The sequence below is a fragment of the Sinohyriopsis cumingii genome, chromosome 4 (assembly GCF_028554795.1).
Source record: "Sinohyriopsis cumingii isolate HCF-2022 chromosome 4, ASM2855479v2, whole genome shotgun sequence".
NCBI classification, from domain to species: domain Eukaryota; kingdom Metazoa; phylum Mollusca; class Bivalvia; order Unionida; family Unionidae; genus Sinohyriopsis; species Sinohyriopsis cumingii.
In genome coordinates this window covers 81,824,705-81,839,257 of record NC_142964.1, presented here as the reverse complement: position 1 = coordinate 81,839,257, position 14,553 = coordinate 81,824,705, and the positions used below count along the sequence as shown (strand labels likewise).

The window sequence follows — 14,553 nt, the reverse complement described above, 5'->3', positions numbered from 1 at the left end:
TGTTGATACAACTATACATCTGAGAGGAGTATAGATCTCAATATTTTCAAGATAGCCACCATGTAAACCATATTGGGGATCAACTTGCATCATTTTCATTTTGGACCAACTATAAGCCATAAACACTTCTGATTGAATCCTCATGTCCGACTGACTTTCCATTTCAGAGTAATGCTAATAAGATTTTCAAGATGGTCACCATGGTGGCCATATTAGATGCCAGACCAGTGGAGCTAAATATTCAAGGAATTTCATGGATTTTTAGGCAAAACTTTCAGTTTTAAGAACTTTAAAAATCAAAATAATCAATTGTAAATTACAGTTCTTTCATGGTTTACAAAACCATGTATACAAAGGATGCATTCTGCCAAATATTGGTCAAATTTATTCAGCAGTTTTAGAAAAGTTAAAATATGAACTTTTGATCAACATAGAATGCATGCCAGCCACAGGACATTACCATAAACTCACCAGGACTTAAATCTATGTGAACTAATAAAATTATTGCAGGTATTTTAACTACTTACTAATTTTCCAAGTAAAGTTTTCTTGTGTCTCAAGGCATCTCCCATCTGTCGCACAATTTCACCCCTCTGTGGTGCAGGGATCTCAAAGGTGAAAAAAAAAATAGAAATGAAACATTAAAAACAACTATACCATAAATACTGAGTAATAAACTTCATGTCTTTCTTGCCTCCAGAATGAAGTTGCCACAGAACTGCCAGTTACCAGACTTCAGCCTTAGGCAGTTTCAAGTGTCCACCCAAACCTTGATAGCAAGAAAAGGAGATGTAGCAAAAATAAAACCTACTAACAACAAAATGTAACCAGATGGATGGATGGCAGACAAACAGCATGGTCAAATAAATTTTGTGCCTGTAACCCAGGTGGTACCAGAATACAGAGTCTGTGCTACTGTATGTTGAATTCAGGAGGTTGACCAGGCTACTGTATGATTCCATGATCTATTCTATATTTCTTCAAAACTCAACTATAATAAGAGTCCCTCAAATGTACTGATGATACTCTACTGGCTAAAATGAAAACAGAAATTTTCATTAGGTCTGTAAATTCCTTCCTTTTATCTTTGTGAATTGATGAGTTTTAAAATCATTTCAGATATTATTGAAATCTCCAGACATACCAAACTTATTAACAAAGATAGACTTATGCATCTGAATTAACATGTCCACATGTTGAGTACAACAATCTTTCTCATGGTCTTTGAATTATGAACCTGATACCATGAACAGAAGAAAATTAACTTGTCTCAGATACATCAGACATACACACATGCAAAGTTTGGTTGAATGCATTGTGTAATTATGCTTTGAAATTATTCTCATGTACAAGTAGTGTCAAATCTTACCTGAATTATTGTTTTAATCAGTCAGTGGAGTTTTATATAGTGTAAGTATATGCACAAACTTTAAGTAAAGATTACATGAACCATGGTAGGAAATCCAGGCTGATTCAGTGGCAGGAAAAAAACCCACACCCTTCTTGTTATAGGAACAACGCCACCTAACAACTGTGACTCATCTATTGAGAAGGAGTAGCAATAACAAGATTTTCAAGATGGCAACCATTACAGACGTTTCAGGGGCATCATCTTCGTTTCAAACCAACTAAACCACAGGATGCAGCTGTATGGCAAGCTTTTGAAATTTTCTCTAAGTAGTTAATGCATACATGCCAACCCCTGACGAGGAAAAAGTGTAATCCAAGTGGACAAAAAGAGGAATCCAAGCAGAAAAAGAAGAATCCACAAATATCATGCTAAAAATTCAATAAACAATGATTTATTTGCCCCTCTCATCTTTTAACATCCTTTACTGCTTCAAGTTTTCATATGTAGCACTTTTAGCTTTCGAAAGCAACAGATTTTCATGTTGCATTTTAAAACACTTTGTACCAGCTGAGAGCATGAGTGTTTTGCACACCAGTAGAGCACAAAGTACTGGGTTACTGAGCCTGGATCTGAATTCACTTTTATTTTTGTTAACAATACTGAACAATCTCTCACAGTCAGCATTAGAATGGTAAAGAACAAATATTCCTTTCATAACCTGACAAAGAAGAGGAAATTTATATCTTCTAGTGATTGTGTCTTTTAGCTGGGAAATAAGGTGCCACTGCACATCAACTCTATCTGCATTAAGTATATTGTCAGGTAGAATCCCAACTTTATACTGCAGGAATTCTCCTTCCAGATGATCCAAGGTAGGCAAGGATGGTAATAGAAAGGGATAAAGGGATATCTCTTGACAAAGAATCAAACACTTTTGAAGCTTATTGACTGTCTCTCATTTACATCAGCAACTGAAGCATTTAAAAGCACTTCATCTCCATAGGGGAATTTCTGGAGCATGTAATCACAGGCTGTAGCATAATAATCTCTAACATTATCATAAAAAACCTTCATAGCTAGAGTAGAATTGTGTTTTATGAATTCTCTTGCTTCTGCACCAATAGCAAGATCTTCATTATCTTTCTATTAAGAACTCGGTAAATAACACCTCTGCATTTATAACATTCATGTCCGCAATTTAGTTCTGCTGTGGATAAGAAGTTACCTTAGTATTGGAGTTCATAAGACGAGCTAATTCGATGTGTTTCTTTGTTTTCAAGTGTTTCTCCACATAAAATTTACCACCATGCCCAATATTAAAATCGTTTCCGCACAGACTGCAATGAGCATGATGCTGCCCTAGAATAAAGGGACTCGTATCGTTGCTTAAAACTGACCTGTCATACATGTAATATATAGTACATGTATGACAGGTCAATTTAAAGCAATGATACGAGCCCCTGTGCCCGAGAATGGAACGCTGTATTATGCCATTCATGTATTCATCTCTGAAGGATTCATTGGGGTTTTTTTTGTATCTTTTTCTGATCCACCTGTGAAATTCTTTGAAAAAATATATGTGCTCTAACACAAACATCGACAAGAATACATCTGATGACTTTTGGCGCCAAATAGTAAAATTATTTCCACACGGCCTGCAATAGACGTCACATGATGCTGCCCTCATGTCCTCATCTTTGGAGGATTCTGTTATTTTATGTTTTGTTTATTTTTGGCCTTTTTCTAATCCATCTGTGAAATTATTTGAAAGGAGATATTTTTGCTCTCATACATGCATCGACTAAAATAAATTATACTTTTTAGCGCCAAATACCTATAGACTGGTTCTGTACTAAATATAAATTAGAAAAAAGAATCTGCGAGTAAAGATCAAAAATTAGAAATCCAGTCTGTTCTCTCCTCACTAAGCCATACAGCTGCTATAAATAGAATACAAGGTTGAAAGTTTGAAAGTAGAACCAGCATGTTTCTGGGTAATAGGATAGTTGCTATAAATAGAACATAATACTGTTAGGAAAGTGCATGGACAAGCGTACTCTTATACTGTAGTTACGTAGAAGCCATCTTTTCTAAAATATGGTCTGTGGGATTAATGGGATGTTAATAAAAACGAGAAAACAAACAACTGATTTTTTTGGAAGGTGGATATACCAAAAAAGCATAATCCATACACAATGACGCGTAAGGCGTAATTTAGTGAAAAAAAGCGTAATGATTACGCCAAAAGTGTAATGGTTGGCATGTATGTTAATGTAGAGTAACAAGTACTTATTAACTGACATCTGACAAATCACAGATGTCGGCCCATCACAATAAACTGGTGTGGTCTTTGACCAGCAGATGTAAATATCAAAAACTGAACTTATGTTTGGAAGCGTTAATCTAAGATGGCTAAAGATACTCTGTATAGCATGCACCAAACTACAAACAGCATCAATCTAGATTTGTGTGTGTGTGTGTCTGTGAGTTGGATTTTTAACATAGCTTTAACAATTTTTCAATCATATTGCTACAATATCTGCAGTGTGGCAGTTTATAGTGATGTCTAGCACTGGGACACCATGCCACAGACATGTAGCATGATGTCCCACCCAGTCACATTATCCTGAAACCAGGCCGACCAGTCCTAACACTAACCTCTTAATGCTGAGCACCTAGTGTGGCAGCTGTTAGTAAAATTTTTTATAAGTCTTTGGTATGACTTGGCCGGGGATCGAACCCACAACCTCCTGCATCTGAGGTGGATGCTCTAACCACTAGGCCACCGGAGCATTTTCAATCTAGATTTTATTTGGAATAATGAAATAGCAAATCTGGGTCTTACCTCTGCCCAAGTATTCCATGCTTCTTTAGAAGCCCTGACAGTTGTTTCATAGTCTTGGGCACTTCCCTGGAATATAAACCAGATACACAAAAATACATGCATAAGTCCATTTATTCACAAAAAAATAGCTTAAATATTTAAGCCTGCATACTTAAGAAATTTTTTTTTTTAAATCCATTAAAATCTTGGGATACAATATCTTTCCTTTTGGAAAGCTGCTTTTAGTTTTTGAAAGGCACATCGTGTCTGGGTTTCAAAATGTACAAGATAAATGTGAATGATACACACTTTTATTCTGTATATGCTTCACCTTGTTTGATACTCTTAACTACAAAATTATTGTGAAACTTCCTTCAACCAGCACCTCTTTAAATCTGCAGCCCCTTTAATGGCCAGTTTTGGGAAGCTTCATTTTATTTTATTTTAAAATTTATCACTACAGGTAAATGAGCACAAATGTAAAATGTTTGTTTCAAATAACATGATTAGCACTTGTTTTACTCATGAAAACACAACAATTAAACTCTAAAATATCTTGGATGTCATTTGGATGACTTGGATAACTTGCCAGAGCCTTGTGTGTCATCAAGATACAGGCTTGTTTCACATCAAGAGTGAACAATAAAGCCCAAAAAAGTGATATTGCTGGAATGAATGCTTCGTTTTTCCTAAACAGACAGTACTAATAATGGCATGCCTTGTGTATCAAGTTGCATCACTTTGCAGTAATAATGCCTAACAAACTAAATCAAATGCAAAGGTTAAGACAGTTCACCAACACATGGAATATAGGTCACATCAACTAAGCTTTGTTTGCTGTTGTTTAGGAGTTTAGTGCCATTTCGCAACACAAGAAAGCTATATATGGTGGCCAGTATAAGTGGTTTAAGAAGTACTGACCCAAAGGAAGCTACTGGCAGCTTTCTCATATATCCACACTGGCCAAGAGCAAGACTTGAAGCCACATGGACAGAGGTGAGATGGCAGTGATCAGTAAAGGCAAGCACTTTAGACCACTAGGCCACCATCTGCTCCAGCTTTGCCTAAAGAGTACTTTTTCTCATTAAGTATTTATATATCAAATTACATGACTCTTTTTAATGACGAAGAAACTGAGTTAAACATCAAGGTTAATACAGGTCAGAAGAGTGTGAACTATAGATCACAGTGACCTAGTTTTAATGTAAGGATGTAGCCTTCATGGAGCGCCTACACAGTTACCAAGTTATGTAACTCTGCAGACAATTGTGTCTGCAAAAGTAAATGCAAAGGCTATCACAGGTCATTGTAGTAAGAAATACAGGTCAAAGCGACCTAGTACTGACAAAGTAGTGTATTACTCCTAATGAGTTAAACACAAACCATAACTTAAAGAAAATAAGCTTAACATAGAATAAGTATGAATCACAAAATATAGATCATGGTACCTTGATTTCAATGATCACTTATGCAATGTTATGATACTAAGATATATGACTTTACATGCAAAAGTGTCTGAGAAAATCACCTAAACACAAACACAGAGCTCAGTGTTGATGCCAAAACAGATGGACAGATTCTCATCAATCCATAAAGGGTACAGTCCCACCACATTGATATTGACATCAGTTACATTGACAAGCACCTACATTGATGAAAATACATAGTTCTGGTTCCATGGTCTATTATTCCTACCAAGTCCATCATACTTATGTTGATATCAACATATAACTGTACATATCGACAGAAGCTATTGGTCACAACTTTAACAAATTCTTTGTCTTATCATTTATGTTGACAAGCTGCTAGTTCTGACTCATATTTTGCTCTACGATTATTTCGTGTTGCAGCCTGGCTTAATGCTGTCAAATAGGCACACGTTTTGTCCTCAGAAGTTGGTTTTCATGGTGGCATCAATAACTTGTACACCCTTCATCAAAAAAAGCCAACTACAAAATGTTAATATAAAACAATGCACCTTTTATCAAAAGAAGTCAGCACCAAACTTGTATAAAGCAATGAAATTGGATCGATTTTTTCATTTGCAAAGTAATTGGTGACTGGAACAAATTTACTGTTCACGCCAGTTTCGTTTTCTGCAAGATAATTTTAATTATATATATTACTCTATTCTGGAATTTGTCAGTGTTTTACAAAAGTACAAGTTTTACTTGTGCCTAATCAATACTAAATTTTGGTGACAAATTCTCATCTCCCTATGAGCAACCATTTTCCCTTGGGAGCTTCATTAAGAAGTTTATATTTGCTGTCTCAGGCAGCCCAAAATCTAGGCCAATTTAAGTACATGTAGTTCATGTAGTACTGTAATAACTAAACAGCCATGTGCTGCTGGCTACAATACATATCATAGTTAATTGCTGGTTGACAATGGGTTATACAGTACACAAAATGAGGCTGCCATTGTTTAAAGATGTCTTTATATACTACATATTTTATAATAGAATGTAATTAATACAGGAATTTTCTAACAAGTGACCTATACCCAAATTCATGCATCTTCATGTTCATGTACTATACTTCATGCATTATGGATTGTATAACACAAAGGTAACGCAAATAGCTATAAATATACAAGTGCATTTCAAACTGCATTTGTCTTTTGCCTTTATTTAATCAAATTTTCCATTGTTTAATTCCTCAAAGTGTAAATCCTATACACTGATGACAAGTTACCCCCTGACAGACAAATTTCACTTGTCTGCTAAATTCTGATTTTTTTCTCAGCCCAATGCCACCCCCCACCCCCAAAACACACTTATCTCAACAGCTGCTTATGTTGACAGTACTACCTTGAGCCCAAGGATGTCAAGATAAATGGGTAGTACTGTAACATCAAATCAGTCCTGTGATTAAATAACTTATGCCTGACTTCTCAACACAAGTGCATTTTACTCAAATGACATAAGCAAATATGCAAATAAATTTTGCAAGATCTATTCATCTCCAGAAAGTATCCATTTAGACTATGGTACAGTAATATTCATCATGAGTTACATACATTATAACACAAATTAATGTTTTTCAACATTATTGATTTGTAGGTAAAGTAACAGTACACATACCTGAGTTACCTTAGCTATTGGCTTGTTATTCGCTGGACAGTAGGAGGTGACTTCCTGAAGTAAAAAAATTGTGCCTTTTAAAACAATTTATAATTAGAGTCAAAGAAAGCAGCTTAGTGTTTTATTTTGAAAACATAGGGATAGTCCAAGATTCTCCAAATTGTGTTAAAATCTGTCTGGAACTCCCCATTTTCTAAAATGTTTTATATACACATCACAAGAAGATTTGGATTTTTAACATAGCTTTAACAATTTTTCATTCATATCGCTACGATGTCTGCAGTGTGACAATTTATAGTGATGTCTAGCACTGGGGCATCATGCTGCAGACATGAAGCATGATATCCCACCCAGTCACATTATCCTGACACCAGGCTGACCAGTCCTAACACTAACCTCTTAATGCTGAGCGCCAAGCAAGGCAGCTGTTAGTACCGTTTTTGTAAGTCTTTGGTATGACTCGGCCGGGGATTGAACACATGACCTCCCGCATCCGAAGCGGACGCTCTAACCACCAGGCCACCGGAGCGGTGCCTGAGGTGGGAAATCCTCAATATATTTGTGCATGTCCTCAAATCTGAAGCATAGGAAAGCATGATGTCCATTCAGCATTACCTTTTGCTGTGAAGATTCTTGCAGTATGGGGAAAATACACCACTCATATTCCACAATTTTCTTTGTTAGTTGTTATAAACATCAATGCCTACTACCAAAATGATATTATTTAACAATTTAAAAAACACACACAAAAAAAGGTTCAATAGAAACTTTACTGCATATATAAAATAATCTTTGGCGTGTTGGGGGCAAATCCTGTCACAGCACACTGCACAGCCGAGATCTACATTTTTTCTATAGGAATACCTCAGAAAGAGAGATCTGGGAGAGTATGTAGGGTAGTGAAGAATGTCCGACACCTGTTTGTTGAGCCGCAATGGGCTAATACGATGTATATAGGGACATTGATAACTGAAACTCAAAAAGTCTGATCCTGAGGATCGCTATGATAATAAACATCAGCCGATACTCCATACATGAACCATTGGAAGCATTTAAGTACAGACACAAAGTTGGAGGTCAAAAGTAAAGTTGTAAATGCATGAAACTTGGCAATGGTCCAAAATGAAGTTAAGGGAGCCCTGTGACTACGAAACAGTGTGACGGTAACAAAGGCCTCTAATTTAACTTTGCTCTGAAGATTATTGCAGTATGGGGAAAATATACTACTCATATTCCACAATTTTCTTTGCTAGTTGTTATAAACATCAACGCCTACTACCAAAATGATATTATTTAATAACAAAAACAGACAGAACTTTAGAAAATGGTTGGCTTAAAATTGATTAATAATTAAATTATTTTACAAAATGCATTCTTCTTTAGCCATGAGCTAAATTTGTGAGTACATCTTTATTGTACAGTAAAACCTGCCCTAATGGTCACCTCTTTATAGTGGTCAATGGTCTCAATGAACAAGCTCAACAATGTTAAATTTCATCTATAAAAGTAATGTATTAAACAGATGCCTGTTTTCTGTGGTCAATAACCTGACATTTCCTGGTTTCTTACTGCTTAAAGCAGTGACACAAACATATTGACCATGCAACTGAAACAATTGTTTTCTGAAGAAAGACACTCTGTAGGTAATGAAACATCATTTGAATTTTTGTGTCAACATACCTCATATTGCTCACAAGTATATACACCATACTCAGTTACTCTGTCAGTGAACTTTAAATTTGCTAATCTCCAATGAGTTATTTTAAGAATTTGAATGAAGTTAAAAAAAAATTATGGGGTAAAATCTAGGTAAATTATTTTTTTTAGCACCCCCCTTACTTTATTTGGCAAGTGGATGATGCCCAGTGGAATACTGCTAAATAATGAAGAAAACACAATAAAGAAGTGAGTAAACACAAGTTACTCAGATGCAGGGGGACATTTGCGAGTACAAAAAAAAGCTAAGTGAATGCAGTCTCACTGCACTACACCCCTGATAATGCTTGGATGATGACACTACAATGTATTCAACAGTAAATATTAGCGGAGACCTAATTTTACCCTAAATATGCATTAATTTATCAAATCTGACCCATTCCACAATTTATATCAATGTTTACTGCATAATAATAGTTTCAAGATCAAGATTGAAGTGGGCCCTTCCTATGTTTTGCTCATAATGCAAAAACACCAAATTCTGGTTTCAAGCACTACTCTTTTGTCTAAGTGGACTGTAATTATATATATATATATATATATATATATATATATATATATATATATATATATACATACACACACACACACACACACACACACAAGCAGCTCAGGCATTATAATAGTAGGAAAAGTCTGCATAAATCATAATCACAAAATCCTTTCTGGTCCAACAAAATCAGATAGCTTAATGTACAAAACAGATCTTCAATAAAAGCCCATCCTTGTTTGAGATTTAAAAAAACTTAGGGAGATATTTATTCATCCAATTACTCTTTTTAATCCAAGAACAGATAACAGAACAGTGTTACAATAATCATTTCATACATGTTGCACTGGCTCAAAATGTTTAATGAAAGTTATGCTAAGTTCTGCAAGAAAACAGAACTAAGGATGAAAGCTCATGCATATTTGACAACAAATTCAAAGTCTTTGAACAAAGATATGCTGTCAATTATTGTTTTAACAATTTCTATATTTGACCAAGGTGTTATTTGTACAAGAGCTGACCTCAGTTGAAATATAAAAGCAATTGAGCTATAAATACAAACAAAAGCATACATGAAAAACAGGAAAAGTTTTAAATAGTGAAACCTTTAACCACCTGAATTCTAAAATGATACATTTATACAGTGAATTCTTTGAACAGGAAATATGCCATTGTAATCTGTATTTATGTACAGTAGTAGTACCTGCTACAGTTGTCATTATTCATTGTAATCTGTAATTATGTACAGTAGTAGTACCTGCTAGAGTTGGCATTATTCATTGTAATAAGTAATTATGTACAGTAGTACCTGCTAGAGTTAGCATTATTCATTATAATCTGTAATTATGTACAGTATAGTACTGCTAGGGTTTCCATTATTCATTGTAATCTGTAATTATGTACAGGAGTACCTGCTAGAGTTGGCATTATTCATTGTAATATGCAATTATGTACAGTAGTAGTACCTGCTAGAGTTGGCATTATTCATTGTAATCTGTAATTATGTACAGGAGTACCTGCTAGAGTTGGCATTATTCATTGTAATCTGTAATTATGTACAGTATAGTACCTGCTAGGGTTTCCATTATTCATTGTAATCTGTAATTATGTACAGTATAGTACCTGCTAGAGTTTCCATTATTCATTGTAATCTGTAATTATGTACAATAGTAGTCCCTGCTAGAGCTGGTTTTGTTCAATGTAATCAGTATTTATGTACAGTAGCAGTAACTGCCAGAGTTGGCATTATTCATTGGAATCTGTATTTCTGCACTGTAGTACCTGCTAGAGTTGGCATTATTCACTGTAATCTGTTGTTGTTGTTGTTGTTCTAGGGTTTAACGTCATTTTTCAGCACAAGATAGGCTATACATGGCAGCCAGTATAACTGGTGGAGGAAGAACCCTGGAAAACCCAGGGAAGAACCACCGACCCACAAGAAGCTACTGGCAGGCTTTCCCACGTACCCACGCTAGCTGAGCCTTGGACTCGAACCCACGCAGACATAGTTGAATCAGGAATTCTAAAATGTCTTTCCATTACTCTAATTCTAAGTAAATTTAGAAATCTGCTACTTCCTTTATTTGCTTTAATGTGAAACACTTGCAACACCCTCGCCTGACAGCACTATTTTTACACGCATTATCTCTTGTGGGTTGGGGTCTATAGTTTCATGTGTTTTCTGCAGCTGGATCAGTTTCCTTTACATCACACTCCACACGTATAGTACAATTTTTTGATTTTCATGTTGTCCTCTACTGAGAAGCTTTAGGCAGCAATTTGTTCTTCCATGCAAGAGTAAAGCCTCTTTTCTCTTTGAGCAATGCACTACCAACCTATCCATCATTGCTGAGATCAATAATGTGATTTGTTTTATTTTTATTCCCTTTATATGCGTAAATTACACGATAACAATGAATATGAGGAGTCACTTTATTATAGCAAATGTGTGAAATGTTTTCATTTCAAACTGTTCCATTGTTTTGATTAACTGTGAATAACAGTAAAAAAGAAGCAAATTCAGCTTCCCTATTTAAGTCTACTTTGTATATAAAAAATTCTTCATACTTAAAAGAATTCAAAGCCAATTTTCAGGGTTGGCCTGCTTTGTAAAAGAATAAACTTGGCATTTGATATCCTACCAGTAAGTTGAAATGTGTATTTATTCAACACCTGGGCTTCTAAGTCTTTGCCATCTGTCATAATTGATACAAATGGATACTGATGTCTGCAGGGTAAATAGTATACACAGCATTAACATGCTTTAATAATATTTTTTGTAACCCAAGCTAGTGAAAAGACTTTATATTCAAAATTGAATGTATTTTCTAATAATGATTTATATTTGTGAAATATTCTCATATAGTTAATCTGGATATAATATACTCTTGGCTACCATGTACCATACACTGTGTCATGCATGAATGCCTGGTGTCTTCAAGTAATTGGAGTCTTGCACTCTATCTTTCTATTGTTTGTGATTCTGTCAGATCCAGTTTTCAGTTTGATAACACATTCAAACCTCTGAGGATGAACAAACTATTCATTTATTTATATTCACATCAATGAAAAATGTGTCACTGTCGTTTCCTGACATAAATGATGCACACTACGGATGCATATGCTGCATTACAGGACCATGCAGAGTATTGACAGAGAATGTTTTTCTTTTCTATACACAAACTGTTCTTGAAGAATAAATGATAACAGGTTAGTTTCTTTCAATTTATCAAATGAGCATTAAAAAAATGTACAAAAACATGAATTTAGATTTTCTGATTCACCAGAATCATACTTTTATTTTGGAATAAATCAAAGCGAGGTAAATTTCAACATGCGATTGAGGACAATTTACGCCAAATTACTGTATACAGGAAAAAAATGATACATACTTTCAGCTTTTTTTATTCACTTGTATCTATGTATGAATATGACAGCATTTACTTCCCCTAAGTTGACGAGAAAACTGCTGATTTCCACATTTCAGAAATTTTCACTCCAATTTAGTTTTAGATTTGAACTTTTGTTCAGCTCCAGGCATAATATCTTAGGGGTTGCTGGGAGAGGGTTATAAATATGTAATAATGAGACCCTGCTACATCCCCAACAGTACATATTACTTCTTCAAAATGCATTTTTCAAAATACCATGAGCATAGGTTGTATGAAAAAGTTCTATGTCAAGCCTTTAGGGCACCAAAATGTATGTCATGATCTTCTCGTGTAAATAAAATAATCTTATGTTTTTGTAACGATAATTATAGTTGGGGGAGGGGGCATTAACAACAAGTACTGTCTAGTGCAGTGCGGTCCAACCGTTTTGACACCATAGGCCACTGAAAAATGTTTTTCTTGAAGCCGAGGGTCGCAGCAGAAAACTGAAAAGCAACGACTATATAGCTGCTCGAGCTCTGGCGGGCCATTTAAAATCAGCCCGCGGGCCACGGGTTGGACATCAATGGTCTAGTGCGACAAATTAACCAATCAAAGTTTACGCAGTTGACACACCTTCATATAGCTTTTATATCATATAGCATCTACCTTCATAATAAAAAGCACTTACTCTAATACTCTGAGATGTACCGCTTTATCTTAGCACTTTTATACCATATATGAACCTCGAATGACACCTCAATAGGTCGAGAAAGGCACGAAGGAAGATGGGAGTTCACATTATTATTAACTTACTCCAAATGACCTTCACCGCTAGTCGGTTGTCAAAATAATGACTAAAAAAAATAAATAAAACCAACTGACGATTGTCCACAGTTAAATGTCAATCAAATATGATGCAATGTTTATATTACTGTTTACAAATGAAAATAAACGAATACAATGACAGTGTCAAATACAACATGCATATATTATACAAGTCAATGCCATTTTCTACACTACCTCACCACTACCAGCCCATGAGCCATGAAAAACGCCCTTATTTTGCGTGCTGAGCCCAAGATCCTTTAGCCAAGAATATTTAGGGTCTTCTATTAAAAATGTTGCCATACTGGCGGTGTGCTTTCGCTGAAACTTTACACGTTTTATTAGCAGCGTGCCAAACCGTGTAACCATCGCCATTTCCGGTCCTAGCTCGAGCCTGTGTGAAAAAATGACGAATCGGACTAAATCGAATCAAATTAGACCGAATCGGACAAAACTTGTTTTGTTTTGTTTTTCGGTTGTTTATTTCTTTCTTTATTTGTAATATTGAAATAAAATCAATACATTCAGTTTCATGAGGATGTGCACATAATATACAGCGATAAAGAGAGGAGTAAACTAGACAAGCGTTTTGTATATATGTCTTTGTTTTTCAAAGGCGGACGACACAACACAAATAATATACACGAACGGCGGCAGGAGAGCAGAGATAACCCCAAAATAAACAAATATAACACTTAAGCATCCTATTCAAACTTTGCAGAAAACTCTATACTTTGAACTAATTACATTTTAGCAAATCAGACAGGCCAATATCAAGCTGGCAAGAGCGTTTAACTTGACCGCAGGTGACTTATTTAAATTAATGGAACAAAGAAATTGTAATATGATACTCCAATGATACTAACGAATATCACCCAAACTTTGTCTTCGATACCATCTACGGTACAGTTAGAAGCCAACGATTCAAGATAACGTGCTTCCAAATTATGAATGAGATGATGATGATGATGATGATGTGTGTGTGTGTGTGTGTTTGTGTGTGTGTGTGTGTGTGTGTGTGTCTTTTGTTAGGACTATGTGGTCTTAAACTATCTAAAGAAAAGAGCGAAAACCAACAGGTTTTGTAAAATTCAGCAAATAACCTATTTTCCCAAAAATACAAAGTGACAATTTAAAAGGAACTTCCAGTATTGTGAAATAAATCCTAGATTGCCCTAAACGTTCTAGCACCATTCCAAATGTATATTGTTTAATTGAATTCCAGTGGTGTTCCAAATAAATTCCTATATTGAATTTGTTGATATGCCTGGTGTCTCGAATGTGCCTTTTGCCAATAGCATGGAGCAAGACGATGTGCTGATAGTCTTTTGTTTGTATCACAATAATATAATCCATACTATCCTTGACTGAATACACTATTATTCCAAATT

At 35.2% G+C, this 14,553-nt stretch overlaps 1 protein-coding gene across 1 annotated transcript in view; it reads right to left on the bottom strand.

Annotated features, from left to right (window-relative positions):
- The window catches only part of LOC149801545 (alpha-aminoadipic semialdehyde dehydrogenase-like), a 144,645-nt gene extending 131,093 nt beyond the window's left edge, over window positions 1-13,552 (bottom strand). The window contains exons 1-4 of the mRNA XM_089955745.1: window positions 13,358-13,552; window positions 7,259-7,312; window positions 4,197-4,262; window positions 528-608 (exon numbers count right to left, since the gene is read on the bottom strand). Of these exons, the coding sequence (XP_089811871.1) occupies window positions 528-608; window positions 4,197-4,262; window positions 7,259-7,312; window positions 13,358-13,537 (381 nt within the window). The 5' untranslated portion in view covers window positions 13,538-13,552. The remainder of the gene's footprint in view (window positions 1-527; window positions 609-4,196; window positions 4,263-7,258; window positions 7,313-13,357) is intronic.
- Between the last annotated feature and the right edge of the window lie 1,001 nt (window positions 13,553-14,553).